A 17,029-nucleotide genomic window follows, 5' to 3' on the forward strand; every position below is an offset into this window, starting at 1 on the left:
TGTGAGATACTCTCAGGTAATTTTAATAAACTAGTCTAATTTATTTTGAATGCATACATAGGCCTATATGTTTGCTTTCTCAATATATATGTGCATATAGTCATATAGAGTTGCATAATATCTCTGTATACAGAATAGATAAATTAATAATACACACATGTTAATAAAGTATTAACTCTTCAACATTTTATATAATGGCCATTCATAATTTCTCTTACTTGATTATCATATTTTCAGCAATTTTCCTTAACTCCTCCAACATTTATACACTTTAACTTAGGGGTGACAAATGCCTAACCAAGTGCTGAATGTGAAAAAAAGTTTTAAATATGCTTTTCAAATTTAAAAAATTTTAAATCCTCTAAGTGAGGTATGTACTTCCTTATATCATAAGCCACACCACCTTCTATTGTTTGACACTTGGTGGAGTCAGACTTTAAGTTACCCTCCTGCCTGGCCTAAACAAGCTTTTTGAGAGCTCAACCTTTGCACTTACATGTCTCCAAGTAGTTGGCCTCTAAGGGGAGCTCAAAACTCTTCTCTTGCTGCTCTACCTTTCTACTCACCCAAGAATAAATCAGGTCACATGCTGAGAATTAGAACTTTCAAAGGGGCAAGGGATTGAATCCAAAAGAGGCGCCAGTGGGAAAATGGAAAGAGACCTGATGCCATAACATGAAAAACTGTTAGGTGAGAGCCTTGGCCTAGCTTTGCTCTAGACATTGGAGAAAATGATCTTGCTTCTTGTGGACTGACCAGTTTTCTTATGAACTGGTTTTTCCAAGCAATTGAAATGGTCTTGTGCCAAAAGTAGAGTCTGGGTCCCTGAACCATTGTTGGAGAAGCCACACCATCGACCTGAACACTAACCTTGGCCTCTGACTAAAGCAGCAAATACTCTTTTATTGTGCTGAATCACTACATGTTGGGATATATTTGTAGCAGTTGGCCTATTATAATTAATGTAATAAGTGAAAGTGATAGAACATATAAATATTAAAATAAAATTACGGAATAGAGATGTATAGTTTGAATATATTGAAAGGATAGGATTTGCAAATCTTACCTGACTGTCCATAGTAATCATTAAAAAAAAAAAAAGAGAGAGAGGAATTCACCTCTAGTTTTCTGTCATATACTAACTTCTATACTTATATCTATAATGTTTGAAAATGATTAAGTGGAAATAAATTTTACATTAGAGATAGAATACAAATAGTTTTTATTTTCCTTCTGAAATCTCTACCTCAATATCTTTTCTTCTCTCAAAATAGACCCATAATCCATTAGATACATTCTTACCTTATGTATTTGCTTTTTAAAATGATTCGCACAGAGGCAACAAGATGCAACAGTTAGGAGAACAAACTTTGGACCAAACTATTGGCTCTGTCACTAAATGGCTGTTTGACCTTGACAAGTTACATTTCCTCTCTATGGCTTATTGTCCTCATCAGTTAAGAGAATAATAATGGTACCTGCTTCCTAGAACTTATGTAAGGATTAAGTGAATTAGTATTTATATAACACTTAGGAAAATCTCCAACCCTTAGGTATCAATATACATGTTCAGTAAGCTGTGTTTAAATTAAATGTTATACAAATCATCCTTTTAAAATAAATTAACCTTAGTTTGATTAAAATGGAGAATAGAAATTCAAGACATTTTCCAAACTCAACTCGTACCACTATCCCCCTATGATTTCTCCCTGTGTCCCTGATGAGGGTTCCCTCTACCTTCAGAAACATCTCAATCACCCTTAGGCTTGCATGTTTGCCCAAAATTTTGCTTTCCTCTTAGTGATTTCCTTCTCTCTGTCTAACAAATACTTATTTACCTAAAATTAGCCAGTTCAGGTCTGTTAGTTTCCTAGGGCTGCCCTAAGAAACTAGCACAAACTTGGTGGCTGGAAACAACACAGATTTGTTCTCTCACAGTTCTAGAGGCCAGAAGTCTGAAATCCAGGGGTTGGAAGGTTCATGCTCCCTTCGAAGGGTCTAGGAAAGAATCTTTGCTTATGCCTTTCTAGCTTCTAGTGGTTGTTAGGTGTCCTTGGCTTTTCTTGGCTTGTAGCTACATCACTTCAGTTTCTGGCTCTGTCTTCACATTGTCTTCTCCTCTGTGGCTCCATGTCTGAATTTCCTACATAGTATAAGGACACCACTCTTGGGGCCCTGCTAATTTAGAATGACCTCATCTTAACTTGATTATATCTGCAAAGGTCCTATTTCCCAATAAGCTCACACTCACAGACACTGGGGATTTGGACTTGAGTATATCTTTTTGGGAGACACAGTTCAGCCCACAGGAGGATCTAATGTCTCCTCCAGCCCCTCATAATCACTTCTGAGAAACACTTGTTTTCTATTTCATTTATTTGAAAGATAATATAGATCTGATTTTTAAAAATGGTTTATGAACCTATATATATCTTTTCTGATAAATTACAGTATAAGAGTATAAGGGTAAGGACCATGGATCATCATGTAATTATTTTTGTATTTGTGTACTCTTCCATATACAGTACAATACATGTGATAATGAATAAATGAAGGGATGCAAACCTAGTAACACAAAATTCTTCTGGGGAGTAAGTGACAAAAATAAATGGCACATGATTAGAGTATATCAATGTGTAATCTCTGATTTTTCATTTTTAACTTATGGTATGCTTTGACTGATTATAAAAAGTATTATAATTTCACAAATAAGATATTCATTGACATAATAATTGAATTATTGCAGCATGCAGGCTTCTCTCTAGTTGTGGCACGCGGGCTCTAGAGTGTGTGGGCTTAGTTGCCCCGTGGCATGTGGGAGTTTAGTTCCCCAACCAGGTATCAAACCCATGTCCCCTGCATTGGAAGGCGGATTCTTAACCACTGGACCACCAAGGAAGTACCTGGAATGTGGATTCTTATTATTAACTTCTCTTATAAATAAACATCACATACCTAAAACTATTTAACAGGCAAAATTCCCAAAAGCTGATGGAAACTAGGAATTCATCTCAATTATATAAAAATAATGTTTTAAATTGATATGTCCACAGATGATAATGAGTGTGGAAATTTAACGCAGTCCTGTGGTGAAAATGCTAACTGCACGAACACAGAAGGAAGTTACTACTGTATGTGTGCACCTGGTTTCAGATCCAGCAGTAAGCAAGACAAGTTTATTACTAATGATGGAACCATCTGCGTAGGTAAATTAAACTATATAACTTAAAATTTGTACCTATCTCTTATTGCTTATACCTCCAGAGATTCAATAATATTCAAACCAAGTTCTGTCAGTCCTTGATTGTACCCCGTTGTTAATACTATCAAAAACTTCATTAATTCCCTTAATTCTCCAGTATGGTGTCAGTTACTATGGTATATTTATCCAAGGGTATAAGAAAAATATTTTTTTTTGAGAATATCAACCAGTTTACCAAAAAATAAATAAATAAATTGTGAAGTTATGAGATCTAGCATGGTGGCAAACAACACAATAAATATTTACACTTTAAAGTAATATATTAACTCTAGAAAATTATCATTGGTATCACCAGATATTGATGCTTATATAAATATGAACTCTGAGATGGGCCCTACATTTTCCTAGAAAGTGTTCAGGAAAGCATTACTTGTGAAAAAATTGTCCTAGTGCTTTTACTGCTGCCTGCCGAAAGTTTGTCACACTTAAAATCTGCATTCTGTTTTTCTAAACACTATAGTCCTATTTAGAAAATCATCTCAGATTCACTAAAATGTCTTCTGGAGGGTTATTAATTTCAATTCAATCCCTAAGTGAAATATTGTGAGTCTGAAGAGAGTATCTAGATTTTTTTTAATGTCCTTCTGTTGTATTTTGGTCACATACTTGATTTATCAGATCCTATAGTCTGAGAAAAAAATAATTGCATAGAAATTTCAGAGACAAATTCTCTGGAGCCAAAGACTTTAACTTTGAAAATAAATTATGAATCATCTTAATCATGGTTTCTAAGAAACTGTCCAGTTTACCAACAGCTAGTATAATTATGATTGATAATAATCTACAAAATTAACAGATGAACCAAGGTCCTGAGAGTTAATTACATAACCGGGGTAGATATGAGACTTGAACTCAGGACTGTACATGCAACATGGGCAGGAGTAAGGTGCTGCTTCTACTTTCCATAGTTAGATGAATGAGAGATGTCTAAATCAATATAGATCACCCTAAAGCCTTTGATGAGCTTCTAGTGAGGTTCTCATCAGTGAGCTAAGGAGAAATCTGGCAATGTTATCATTAACACACATGATAGTCAGGAGATAATGTTCAAAGAGAATTTATCAGTGAAATGTCTGTATCAAAGAAATTATCCTGTCTTGTGTACTTATGGTTCACAGCATTTTCTCTGCTACATAAACCAGGTAGATTTTATTCTCATATTATAGCCAAGGGAAATGAAGAGCTATTCCAGATTCACACATTTAGGGTAAAGGGAAGATTAGAATCACAGTCTTGTATCTAGAAAGCCATTGGTATTTCCACAGGAGTCTTAAATGGGTGGCCATTTAAATCTCACATGAATCTGGATCATGCAAATGCAGTGGATCAACTTTGCAAGGGCATAAATGATTTAAAATATGAGAAAATAATGCTATTTCTGTTGAATTATAATTTTGTCTTTATTGTTTGCAGCAAAAATTTTTATTGGATTATAGCATTACAATATATGCAAGAAATTAGAATTTTCCCAGAAAACCTAGTACCCCACTCTTTGTTCTTCTCAAACCTAAACTCTTGTCTCTAGTTTTAGAATGTTATATAATGTGTGCCTATTTTATCTATAGTAGATAAGTTTGAAATATGTACCTGTATAAGCTTTATTAGAAAAGTTCTAGTTAATGAAGAAATGCAACTTATGACATCTTAATCACTGGAATTTAATACAATTTTAACTGTGCTCTCCATTCCCTCTTGTCTCTAGAAGACATCTGTCTTTTCATCTGATAATGTTTACTTTTAATATGCCTCAGTTCACAAAGGGATATATATTTCTCTCTCTGTATTCCTTGAAAGTAAAGAATTCCTGTTTAGAAAATAATTAATCACAGATACAGAGAAAACACACACACAAAGATAATTGAAAGCCAACATTTTACGGGGTTGTAATATATTTGTAATATAAGACTCTTTCTCCCAGTACTCAATTATTATTGAGATACTGTGGAAGGACCCTGCAGTTTTGCTAATTCCCCTTTTAGCTATTTTAAGTAATCAGTAAACAATAACTTAGATTAAAACCCAATACCCAATATTGAGTCCTTCAATTTCTACCTGTTTTGTTTGATGGATTATTTGGTGAAAAAAGTCATTCTCTGGAAAATTGTTATTTCTCACCAGTTTTGTTTTCCTTAAAGATTAAACTTTTTTAAGAAGCAGAACAGTTATTTCTTTTCCTTTTTTTCCCCCAGTCCTATAGTAATTTTTCTTGTGCACTGTGATAATCCTCAGGGAATTTGAACAGAGAACCATAATTCTATTTCCTTTTTACATTAGTGTATCACCTTGTAGTATATTGTTTCTGATTTGAAAGTTTAGCTGATCCTTAAATTTGACATGTCTGGTAATTATAGTCATTAAGAACCTCTATAAAAACATAATGAGGAGGAACCAAGATGGCGGAGTAGAAGGATGTGCTCTCACTCCCTCTTGCGAGAACACCAGAATCACAACTAGCTGCTGGACAATCATCGACAGGAAGACACTGGAACTCACCAAAAAAGATACATCACATCCAAACACAAAGGAGAAGCCACAATGAGATGGTAGGAGGGGCGCAATCACAGTAAAATCAAATCCCATAACTGGTGGGTGGGTGTCTCACAGACTGGCGAACACTTATACCACAGAAGTCCACCCACTGGAGTGAAGGTTCTGAGCCCCTCGCCAGTATTCCCAACCTGGGGGTCTGGCAACGGGAGGAGGAATTCCTAGAGAATCAGACTTTGAAGCCTAGTGGGAATTGATTGCAGGACTTTGACAGGACTGGGGGAAACAGAGACTCCACTCTTGAAGGGCACACACAAAGTAGTGTGTGCATCGGGACCCAGGGGAAGGAGCAGTGACCCCAGGAGAGACTGAACCAGGCCTACCTGCTAGTTTTGGAGAGTCTCCTGCAGAAGCAGAAGGTGGCTGTGGCTCACCGTGGGGACAAGGACACTGGCAGCAGAAGTTCTGGGAAGTACTCCTTGGCGTGAGCCCTCCCAGAGTCTGTCATTAGCCCCAACAAAGAGCCCAGGTAGGCTTCATTGTTGGGTTGCCTTAGGCCAAACAACAAACAGGGAGGGAACCCAGCCCCACCCATCAACAGTCAAGTGGATTAAAGTTTTACTGAGCTCTGCCCACCAGAGAAACAGTCAGCTCTACCCGCCACCAGTCCCTCGTATCAAGCCTCTTACATAGCCTCATCCAGCAGAGGGCAGACAGAAGAAGCAAGAACTACAATCCTGCAGCCTGTGGAACAAAAATTACATTCACAGAAAGATAGACAAGATGAAAAGGCAGAGGGCTATATACCAGTTGAAGGAACAAGATAAAACCCCAGAAAAACAACTAAATGAAGTGAAGGTAGGCAACCTTCCAGAAAAAGAATTCAGAATAATGATAGTGAAGATGATCCAGGACCTCAGAAAAAGAATGGAGGCAAATATCGAGAAGATGCAAGAAATGTTTAACAAAGACGTAGAAGAATTAAAGAACAAACAAACAGAGAAGAACAATACAATAACTGAAATGAAAACTACACTAGGAGGAATCAATAGCAGAATAACTGAGGCAGAAGAACAGATAAGTGACTTGGAAGACAGAATGGTGGAATTCACTGTTGTGGAACAGAATAAAGAAAAAAGAATGAAAAGAAATGAAGACAGCCTAAGAGACCTCTGGGACAACGTTAAATGCAGCAACATTCGCATTATAGAGGTCCCAGAAGGAGAAGAGAGAGAGAAAGGACCAGAGAAAATATTTGATGAGATTATAGTCGAAAACTTCCCTAACATGAGAAAGGAAATAGCTACCCAAGTCCAGGAAGCGCAGCAAGTCCCATACAGGATAAACCCAAGGAGAAACATGCCGAGACACATAGTAATCAAATTGGCAAAAATGAAAAGCAAAGAAAAATTATTGAAAGCAGAAAGGGAAAAATGACAAATAACATACAAGGGAACTCCCATAAGGTTAACAGCTGATTTCTCAGCAGAAACTCTACAAGCCAGAAGGGAGTGGCATGATATACTTAAAGTGATGAAAGGGAAGAACCTACAACCAAGATTACTCTACTCTGCAAATAACTCATTCAGATTCGATGGAGAAATCAAAGCTTTACAGACAAGCAAAAACTAAGAGAATTTAGCACCACCAAACCAGCTCTACAACAAATGCTAAGGGAAATTCTCTAAGTGGGAAACACAAGAGAAGAAAAGGACCGACAAAAACAAACACAAAACAATTAAGAAAATGGTCATAGGAACATACATATCGATAATTACCTTAAACATGAATGGATTAAATGCTCCAATCAAAAGACACAGGCTTGCTGAATGGATACAGAAACAAGACCCATATATATGCTGTCTACAAGAGACCCACTTCAGACCTAGGGACACATACAGACTGAAAGTGAGGGGATGGAAAAAGATATTCCATGCAAATGGAAATCAAAAGAAAGCTGGAGTAGCTATACTTATATCAGATAAAATAGACTTAAAATAAAGAATGTTACAAGAGACAAGGAAGGACACTACATAATGATCAAGGGATCAATCCAAGAAGAAGATATAACAATTATAAGTATATATGCACCCAACATAGGAGCACCTCAATACATAAGGCAAGTGCTAACAGCTCTAAAAGAGGAAATCGACAGTAACACAATAATAGTGGGGGACTTTAACATCTCCCTTACACCAATGGACAGATCATCCAAAATGAAAATAAATAAGGAAACAAAGCTTTAAGTGACACAATAGACCAGATAGATTTAATTGATATTTATAGGACATTCCATCCAAAAAACAGCAGATTACACTTTCTTCTCAAGTGCACACAGAACATTCTCCAGGATAGATCACATCTTGGGTCACAAATCAAGCCTCAGTAAATTTAAGAAAATTGAAATCATATCAAGCATCTTTTCTGACCACAACGTTATGAGATTAGAAATCAATTATGGGAAAAAATGTAAAAAACACAAACACGTGGAGGCTAAACAATACGTTACTAAATAACCAAGAGATCACTGAAGAAATCAAAAAGGAAATCAAAAAATACCTAGAGACAAATGACAATGAAAACACGATGATCCAAAACCTATGGGATGCAGCAAAAGCAGTTATAAGAGGGAAGTTTATAGCTAAGCCTACCTCAAGAAACAAGAAAAATCTCAAGTAAACAATCTAACCTTACACCTAAAGGAACTAGAGAAAGAAGAAAAAAACCCCCAAAGTTAGCAGAAGGAAAGAAATCATAATGATCAGAACAGAAATAAATGAAATAGAAACAAAGAAAACAATAGCAAAGATCAATAAAACTAAAAGCTGGTTCTTTGAGAAGATAAACAAAATTGATAAACCATTAGCCAGACTCATCAGTAAAAAGAGGGAGAGGACTCAATAAAATTAGAAATGAAAAAGAAGTCACAACAGACACCACAGAAATACATAGCATCCTAAGAGACTACTACAAGCAACTCTATGACAACAAAATGGACAACGTGGAAGAAATGGACAAATTCTTAGAAAGGTATAAGCTTCCAAGACTGAACCAGGAAGAAACAGAAAATATGAACAAAACATAATGAAAAACTCCAGTACAGGGCAAGAAATGACCCTAGCAAAATTCTATATCTTTAGTCTATATTCAAATACTATTTTCCATGGATGAGGTAATTTCATTGCAGAAGGCTTTGAGTGAGATTTAGCATCCTGCCTATTTTCCTTCTCCTTGGAATCAGAGTAAAACAGAACGTCTGGTGCCCAGCTCCCAAGAGACCTTGTTCTAGACTCACATTTCACAAGTAGGGAAACTGAGGCATCCAATGGTAAAGTGACTCTCCCAAAACCAAATGAGTAGAACCCAAGAACTTCTTCACGTTTTCTGTGTGCTTAAGAGCACTGTTCACTACTTGTAATTTTTTATGTCCTATTGCCTTAGGTACCCTGATAAATACAGATTTTTTTTCTGGCTTTGAATAATATTAACATTCAATTTTGTTTTTGCAAATTGCTTCCACTACATTGTATCTTTTCTTTTCAGTGTATGAGTTAAACAACATTAGAAAATTCAGTTATTGGTGAAAATTATAAGAATTATAAAAATCAAAACAATCATATGATCATGTTTTGAAAGAAGATTATGATAAAATACTGCTGTGTTGGCTCATTGTAGACACAAAAACAAGCATAACCTTATTAATGAAAAAGTAGCTAATGAATTTTTTGACATGCAAAACAAGGAAATGTGTGTTATGATGTACTTATATTTAGCGAAATCGAGTTATTACTGTTGAGTGTTAGGTTGGTAGTGGAAAAAGTGGATCAGTTATTAAATATAGTTTGTCAATTGTAGCCTGACTGAAATAATTATACAGCAGCAATTTAGCTTTCATGAAAATGGGGGAAGGGGTTCTTTTTCTCTTTTACAGCTCTAGGAGTACCAAAACATGGCAATTTAAGGAGACACTCATTATCAATGTGTTTTCTCCAAACCTACATACTCACAGGGCTCCTGCTATTAAGAAAACACACAATATGAGTAGAATCACTGTACCTGATTTCCACTTACAATATCAGGTACCTACTATATCTTAGGCATCCCTCCAAACACCTTTACGTACATTTCCTCATTGGTTAAGAAAAAGAACTCTTCTGAGTTAAGAGTATTTTTATAATACTACCCAAGGTCACAGAGCTAATGAGTATTAGAATCAAGATTTGAATTAAGGTCTTCTACAGGGCCTTTGCCTGTAGGAAGGAGGATACATAGTGGTTTTATTAGATTTAATTAGGCCCTACAAGAAATTGCAAGAGATGTTAGTATGGATCTCAATGTAAAATGGCGGTCACATTAATTTTGGCTAAGCCAGTTTCATCCCTTTTGGGCCTGGGATACTCTTTCAGTATTTTATGAATCTCTTTATATTACTAGGTAGCAAGGAGGCATAGAGTGACATGCTAAGGATAGTGGAAGCTCTTTGACTACCCTGACACACAGCCAGTTGTGGTGGTCACACACTCTGTACCTGTTACTAGGTTAAACTCAGTAAGTTCTAATACTGAGGCCAAAATTGAGAAGGATATCAAATTCAGCAAACCTCATGTCTACATTTTAGTAAAAAGAGAAACAATAATGTAAACAAGGAAAGCATAAACAATTTAGAAAACATGTCTTTCATTAAGGATGATTGAGGTTTGAAAAACATTACTTTGGCAGGGTGATTGATATTCTTTTAGAATATTTGGAGTCAGAATATAAAAATTTGCATAATCTTAATCTCAAATGTTTATTTCCCAGAGTATGACCTCATTATTTTTACAGATTAACATTCTGTCACTTGGTGAATTCAGAAGCTGAAATACCCTAGTTGGTCCAAAGCTGACGTGCTGGGATAGCAGACAGATGAGCGGGTGCTGGGAGGGCTGGAACCAGAGGAGAGACCCCAACATAATGACCTCAGGGTATGGAGGATGCACAGGGGAAAGCTGAAACCGTCAAGAACACCAAGACTGTGTACATCTGTGTCCAAAGTGCACGAGGGAGGATGCAAATGGAGTTTGTAAAGCTAAGATCAGTATGTTGCTGAGAGATTGGGCTTAGGACAAAGTTCCCAAGAAAAGTTGCACTTTTGAAATTGGGAGAAATCAACGCTTCATTTTCAGTTAGCCATAGAAGGTATCCAAAAATATGAAGTGGGGGTATTCAGAGAACACAGCTTTCTTTCCCATGAAATAAGTTTTTCTATTTATGAAACTTCATGGATCTCTTCACACCTTCACTGGGGTATTATCCACATTTGGGTACTGCACAAATGACTTCTTCAACGCTGCTCCACAAAAGACTAGTCTTTTGCTTTCTCATATTTTTTTCTCACTTCATTGATCTCATGAAAAATAATAATTCTAGTCTGCCCTCCCACCTGACTTCTTTACTTCAGCCCAACCTGGAATGATTTTGCTAATGATTCTCCAGATCCCAAGAACCAACCTGCTATCACCTCCTCCTTTATTTCTGTCCTTTTTTTGTGTGAAGTGGCAGTTTATGAACACAAATATATAGAAATTCAAGGAAGAGGGTGAGGGTGCTAGGGCAGCATTTGTTTATTTAAAAGTAGAGAACTTGGACTTCTAGGCAGTACAGATCGTGACTATGAAGACTTGGCAGAAGAACAAGGGGTTTTCTACCTCTTTTTCAGGGAGTTAGTAGTCTTTCTAAGTCCAGTACCCTCACCTTCTTAGCTAATGGAAATTTCTTCAAGAACTGGCAGGAGACTTACTGTCAGTTCCAGTTTCTGGTGGTGTGAGGTTTAATGGTTTTTTTTTGTTTGTTTGTTTTTTTGTGCCATTATTGCATTTTTAAAATGAGAAATGAGGATCATCTACATTTCAGATAGCTCGCTAGATGACATTTTAATTGGACTTTGATTACTCCCCCTTATTATGGCAAACAGGATTGTGCCACTCTATGAGTCTTTAAAAAATCGAATTGTATATGCAAGATTACAGATTAATGCATTAATCTAACATAGAGAAGCTCTAAGATGTCAGGGCTAGGCTAGGAGCACAAAAATCTTTACATTAGTTTAAGCTAATGATCTGGACTCTTCAGTTCCTTGGAATCATTCCCTATTGGAACTCTGCCTACTGGCAGAGTGTTTATTCTGTATTTATAACTTAAGACATATTTCACTATTCATTATAATATGTAAAATTTTAAATTAAGAATATAAATTATGTGAGTTTATAACTTACCATTTTTATTGTAGCTTTGATATATAGCTACTGAAAATCTAAGACTTAATTCTGTACAGTTTGTTACTTTACCTTTGATGACCATGTATTAAGAATCATAGTAAAATATAACCTGAACAAAAGTAATAAGTTCTGGTAAAATTTTAAGGGAGTTGAATCATACATTCTGCTACATCTTAATTTTTAGGTTTACTTATATGGAAAAATGAGGCTTTGGAAAGAAAATAGGCTACTCCTTTTTGCCCTGCAGATTACTCTAAACTGAGTTGTTACAATCAGTTTAATTTAATACTAGAAAACAAAGAATTCTAAATGTATTTTTAAAATTAGATCTTTAATTAGGAATAAATATTACATCATCAATGATTGAAATTACTCTAATGACTTTGTTGATGAATCAAGCTATTTAGAAAACAATTCAAGCGTTGGTCTATGAATAACATTTTCAATATATTGTCAAAATGGATTGACCAAATCAAAGTTAAAAATATATATGCAGGGTTTCCCTGGTGGCGCAGTGGTTGAGAGTCCGCCTGCCGATGCAGGGGACACGGGTTCGTGCCCCGGTCCGGGAAGATACCACATGCCGGGGAGCGGCTGGGCCCGTGAGCCATGACCGCTGAGCCTGCGCGTCCGGAGCCTGTGCTCCGCAACGGGAGAGGTCACAACAGTGAGAGGCCTGCGTACCACACACACACACAAAATATATATATATATATATATATATATATATATATATATATATATGCAGCTAAGTTTGCTCTGTCATTTTCCAAATGATGGAATTTTTCTTGCTGTCTTGTAAAATTCTATATGAAATCACTAACTCTATGTAATACTATTATCAACAAGGTAGCAACTATATGAGCACTAAATTAAAATTTTAATTTTTCAAATATTCCCAGATATAGATGAATGCAATGAATCATTTGCCTGTGGAGATCATGCAATGTGTGAAAATGTGGATGGTGGATATTACTGCTCCTGCAAGGAAGGTTATACATCCACAGGAAACTCACAGTTCACACCTAATGATGGCACTTATTGCCAAGGTAAATTATATTATTATATTTTATGTATTATCAAAGCACCATATAAAATATGTACTACACGGTTGTGAAGTATCAAAGAGCTACATCTTCCAAGAAATGTGCTAGTATTCCTTTAGCTATAAAATGGAATAAGAAAAGTTACAGTTTTATTTAATGGAAAATGTAGACCACATGTTTTATGTAATTACCATACCCTATTTCCTTAGGGTAACTACAATATTCTATTTTCCATAAAATATTGCATTTTAATGAATAAAAATAAATGAATTTTTATTATGAATAAAATTTTAAAATAATGAATAATAAAAAAATTTTAAATAAATGAATTTTCATGAATAAAAGAAAAATGAAACTCAAATGATAAGAATGTTCTTAATGTCTAAATAAGTGAGCAAAATCAATGGAATCAATATAATTATCTTAGGAAAAATATTTTTTAAGACTTAATATATAATCTTTTTTTCTACAGAAATTGTGAATCCAGACTGCCATTTAGATAATATCTGTATTGCGGCGAATATTAATAAAACTTTAACAAAAGTGAGTAAAGGTATTGAATTAAAAATACGTTCTATTTTGACATTTTGGTTTCAGTTTAATTCTTTCCAAAGTCACTTCTTTTATTTTTTTTCTTTTATTTTTTTTATAAAATATGGAACGCTTCACAAATTTGCGTGTCATCCTTGCACAGGGGCCATGCTAATCTTCTCTGTATCCTTCCAATTTTTAGTATATGTGCTGCCAAAGTGAGCACTCCAAAGTCACATTTTTTAAAAGAGTAACAAGCAGTTGGTCTTCATGTAGAGTTGAAACTGTTTACATATAGAGATCTAAGTACTTGATAGGATTAATTTGAAAATCCCCAAAGTACTGAAGAAGACTTACATATTTAATTTAAGTTACTTTTTCACTATTCAGTAGACTGGAAAGTTATTTTCAACATGTAAAGAAATTGGATGGATAAAATAGTAAAAACACACTTTGACCCCAGGCCATTTTCAAATTCTAAGGAGACATAGCTGAATGCAACTAGATTTTGTACACCAAAGTAAATACTATTTTAAAGAGTAAACAAAGTAGGACATTCATAAAATTACTGTCCTGAGATTAGAAGTGTGAGTCTCACATGACTCATTAACAATGAGGTAAAAGCAAATTGCCATTTTATCATGTAAAAAAATTTCTCTGGTTAATTAAAATCTAATTCAAGTTAGTTATAATTTATTTTAATTAACTTTAAAATGATAAATTCAAACATGTATTGCCTTTCTGAAGTAAATTCTATGCCTTTTAAGCTATTTGCTAATCCTTTGTAAATAATTTCAGGTTTCATTGCTTTGTGTTATGGTTTAGGTGTAATCTGATAACTTATTAATGTATAAGAGAAAGAAAAAAACTCAGACCATATTTATCATGCAACATTTATTCTTGAAAAGATCTAGTAGTGCTTTAAACTGGTTTCCTTTCTCTGGGCTCATTTTTGTTCAGATTAGACACATAGAAGAACCTGTGGCTTTGCTACAAGAAGTCTATAGAAATTCTGTGAAAGATCTTTCACCGACGGATATAATTACATATATAGAAATATTAGCTGAATCATCCCCATTACTGGGTTATATGAATAGCACGAATTCGGCCAAGGACACTCTTTCTAATTCAACTCTTACTGTAAGTATGTTGAGCTTTAACTCATAATTGAGGCTTAAAATTTTCCTTACATTTGTGATTAATGTAAAAGTCCAACATTTTTAAAAGATACACTTTTTTTCAACAGGAATTTGTAAAAACTGTGAATAATTTTGTTCAAAAGGATACATTTATAGTTTGGGACAAGTTGTCTACAAACCATAGAAGAACTCATCTTACAAAACTGATACGTGCTGTGGAGCAAGCTACCTTAAGGCTATCTCAGAACTTTCAAAAGACCACTCAGTTTGATACTAATTCAAGTGATATAGGTAAGAAGCCAAGGTCAATTTCAAAGCAATTGAGTTTTCCAAACAAGCCACTCTCAAAAGAGAAGAAAAGTCTTTAAAATATTGCTAATTAAACTGGCAGTTGTTTTATCAATGTAGACATGAATGGTGATGCATATCACAAGAGTAGTTATGAATGAAGTGTGAATAAAAAGGATGAGTGCCTAAGATTTGCCACCTACTTATAGCCTCCACCTTTTTCTATCTCTGAACTGTTTAGCATTTAAATGCTCAGAGACCATTACTCCCTTGTCATCTCATGACTTGGTAGGATCTGTCTTGACCAATCATAGTACAGACAGATTTTCTGGATGTAGTATATTTCATTTTTTTAAGTTTAATTTTTTTTGAAGTATAACAGACAGAAAAGTGCACATGTCAAATGAATATAACTTGACAAATTTTCACAAAGTGAACATGTCTGTATAAACAGTACCCCAGAAGACCCCTCATCCCCCAGGCAGCCACTCCCTGCCCCATAAAAATTATACCATCCTGACTTCTAAAACCATACCATGAGCATAATTTTTAGTGTCTCTGCAATAGTCTATGGATAGATCATATTTTATGTAACCATTCCCTGTTTTTCTAATGTTGAACGTTGAAGATGTTTATTTTTAACGTTGAAATCCTTTGGTCGTATATCTTTGTCCCAAATGTAGTATATTTAAATTTCTCATTAGGAATCCTTTGCCTTTCGATAATATAAAGTAATTAGCATAGCAAATTGGAATGTTTCCTGCTTTATGAAATCTCATACTTAACACATTAAGAATCTGGATCAAATTGAGGCTGCCTGTAACGTTGTTCTGAGGAAACAAAGTACACTTTCTGCAGTAATCATTGCATATGCACCCCTATTATATTTCTGGTTGTTATCCTGCTGTGCACCTATAGATATACAAAAATCATTAACTCATCAGGATTCACCAGTTACTCAAAATTAAGGTAGCAAGCATTGTGACCATATATAGGAGCCTAAATTTCTATGATGTTCCTTCATGAAAAAGGTGAAAATGCACCAGGTAAGGAAATTATTACTCAAGAATTTAAGTCAATCACTCTGTATATAATAAATTATATTGTAGATATCATCCTCTAATACATTGTAATTGCTTGTCTGCTTTAGTAATTATGATTTATAGCTTCTTTGTGTACATACATATTTTCTTTTATTTTATTCAATAAAGTTAGAATTAAACCATGAATGCTATAGTGAAATCAAACAAATAAACTTGAATCAGGTTTTTAAATACAAATTATAATGTCCAAACATCATGTTCAGAATATGTTCATTCTACCTGCCGTAATTAAGAAGTTGAAATATAACAATGATGGATGAAATTGTCTCTAACTAAAAAATACATTGATTAAACTAATTTCAGAGAATTTATTATTTTCATGATTTTGTTTCAGCTCTCAAAGTTTTCTTTTTTGATTCATATCACATGAAGCATATTCATCCCCATATGAATATGGATGGAGATAATATAAAGATATTTCCAAATAGAAAAGCTGCATATCATTCAAATGGTAGGACTTTGACAATCTTATATACAATATTTCAATGTTTTGCAATAAATACCATACATTTGATTGTATCATATGTGCATATAACTTGTGTGGTTTTCTATAGAAAAATATTTTATGTTTATACACAGAATTTCCGTATTTATATTTGAGATTTTCATTATGATAAAAATATCTGGGTAGAATTTTAGCTGATTATACCTAGATCCTTCTTGTCCTCGATCCTCCAACTCTGTAACTGTCTAATAATGTTAAGATCCCAGTGGAAATATACAAAGGAACTGTGATTTTATTCCTCATTTTGCAGCAGTCAGATGCTATAATTTTCATAGAGTTCTTCTAATATTTCGTCTTCAGTAATCCTTCATATTCCTCCTTGTAAGACTGAATTTGGGATTGTATGAGGAAGATGAATAGAGGTAGTGTTCAAAAAGGTAGAAAGTTATTGTTTAACCATGGATTTCTCTT

At 34.6% G+C, this 17,029-nt stretch overlaps 1 protein-coding gene and 1 non-coding gene across 3 annotated transcripts in view; one reads left to right on the top strand and one right to left on the bottom strand.

Moving 5' to 3' along the window:
- Window positions 1-17,029, top strand: part of ADGRL4 (adhesion G protein-coupled receptor L4) — a 121,640-nt gene that overhangs the window by 61,622 nt on the left and 42,989 nt on the right. Inside the window, exons 3-8 of one of the 2 annotated variants that reach the window (XM_060139668.1) lie at window positions 3,054-3,206; window positions 12,909-13,055; window positions 13,525-13,595; window positions 14,544-14,723; window positions 14,830-15,013; window positions 16,448-16,564. In XM_060139668.1, the coding sequence (XP_059995651.1) occupies window positions 3,054-3,206; window positions 12,909-13,055; window positions 13,525-13,595; window positions 14,544-14,723; window positions 14,830-15,013; window positions 16,448-16,564 (852 nt within the window). The remainder of the gene's footprint in view (window positions 1-3,053; window positions 3,207-12,908; window positions 13,056-13,524; window positions 13,596-14,543; window positions 14,724-14,829; window positions 15,014-16,447; window positions 16,565-17,029) is intronic. The other variant, XM_060139669.1, reaches the window with a different exon arrangement.
- Window positions 13,702-13,809, bottom strand: LOC132516489 (U6 spliceosomal RNA). Its single transcript, XR_009539324.1, has one exon. It is a non-coding gene; the product is annotated as a U6 spliceosomal RNA (small nuclear RNA).

This window comes from Lagenorhynchus albirostris, chromosome 2 (assembly GCF_949774975.1).
Source record: "Lagenorhynchus albirostris chromosome 2, mLagAlb1.1, whole genome shotgun sequence".
Taxonomy (NCBI): domain Eukaryota; kingdom Metazoa; phylum Chordata; class Mammalia; order Artiodactyla; family Delphinidae; genus Lagenorhynchus; species Lagenorhynchus albirostris.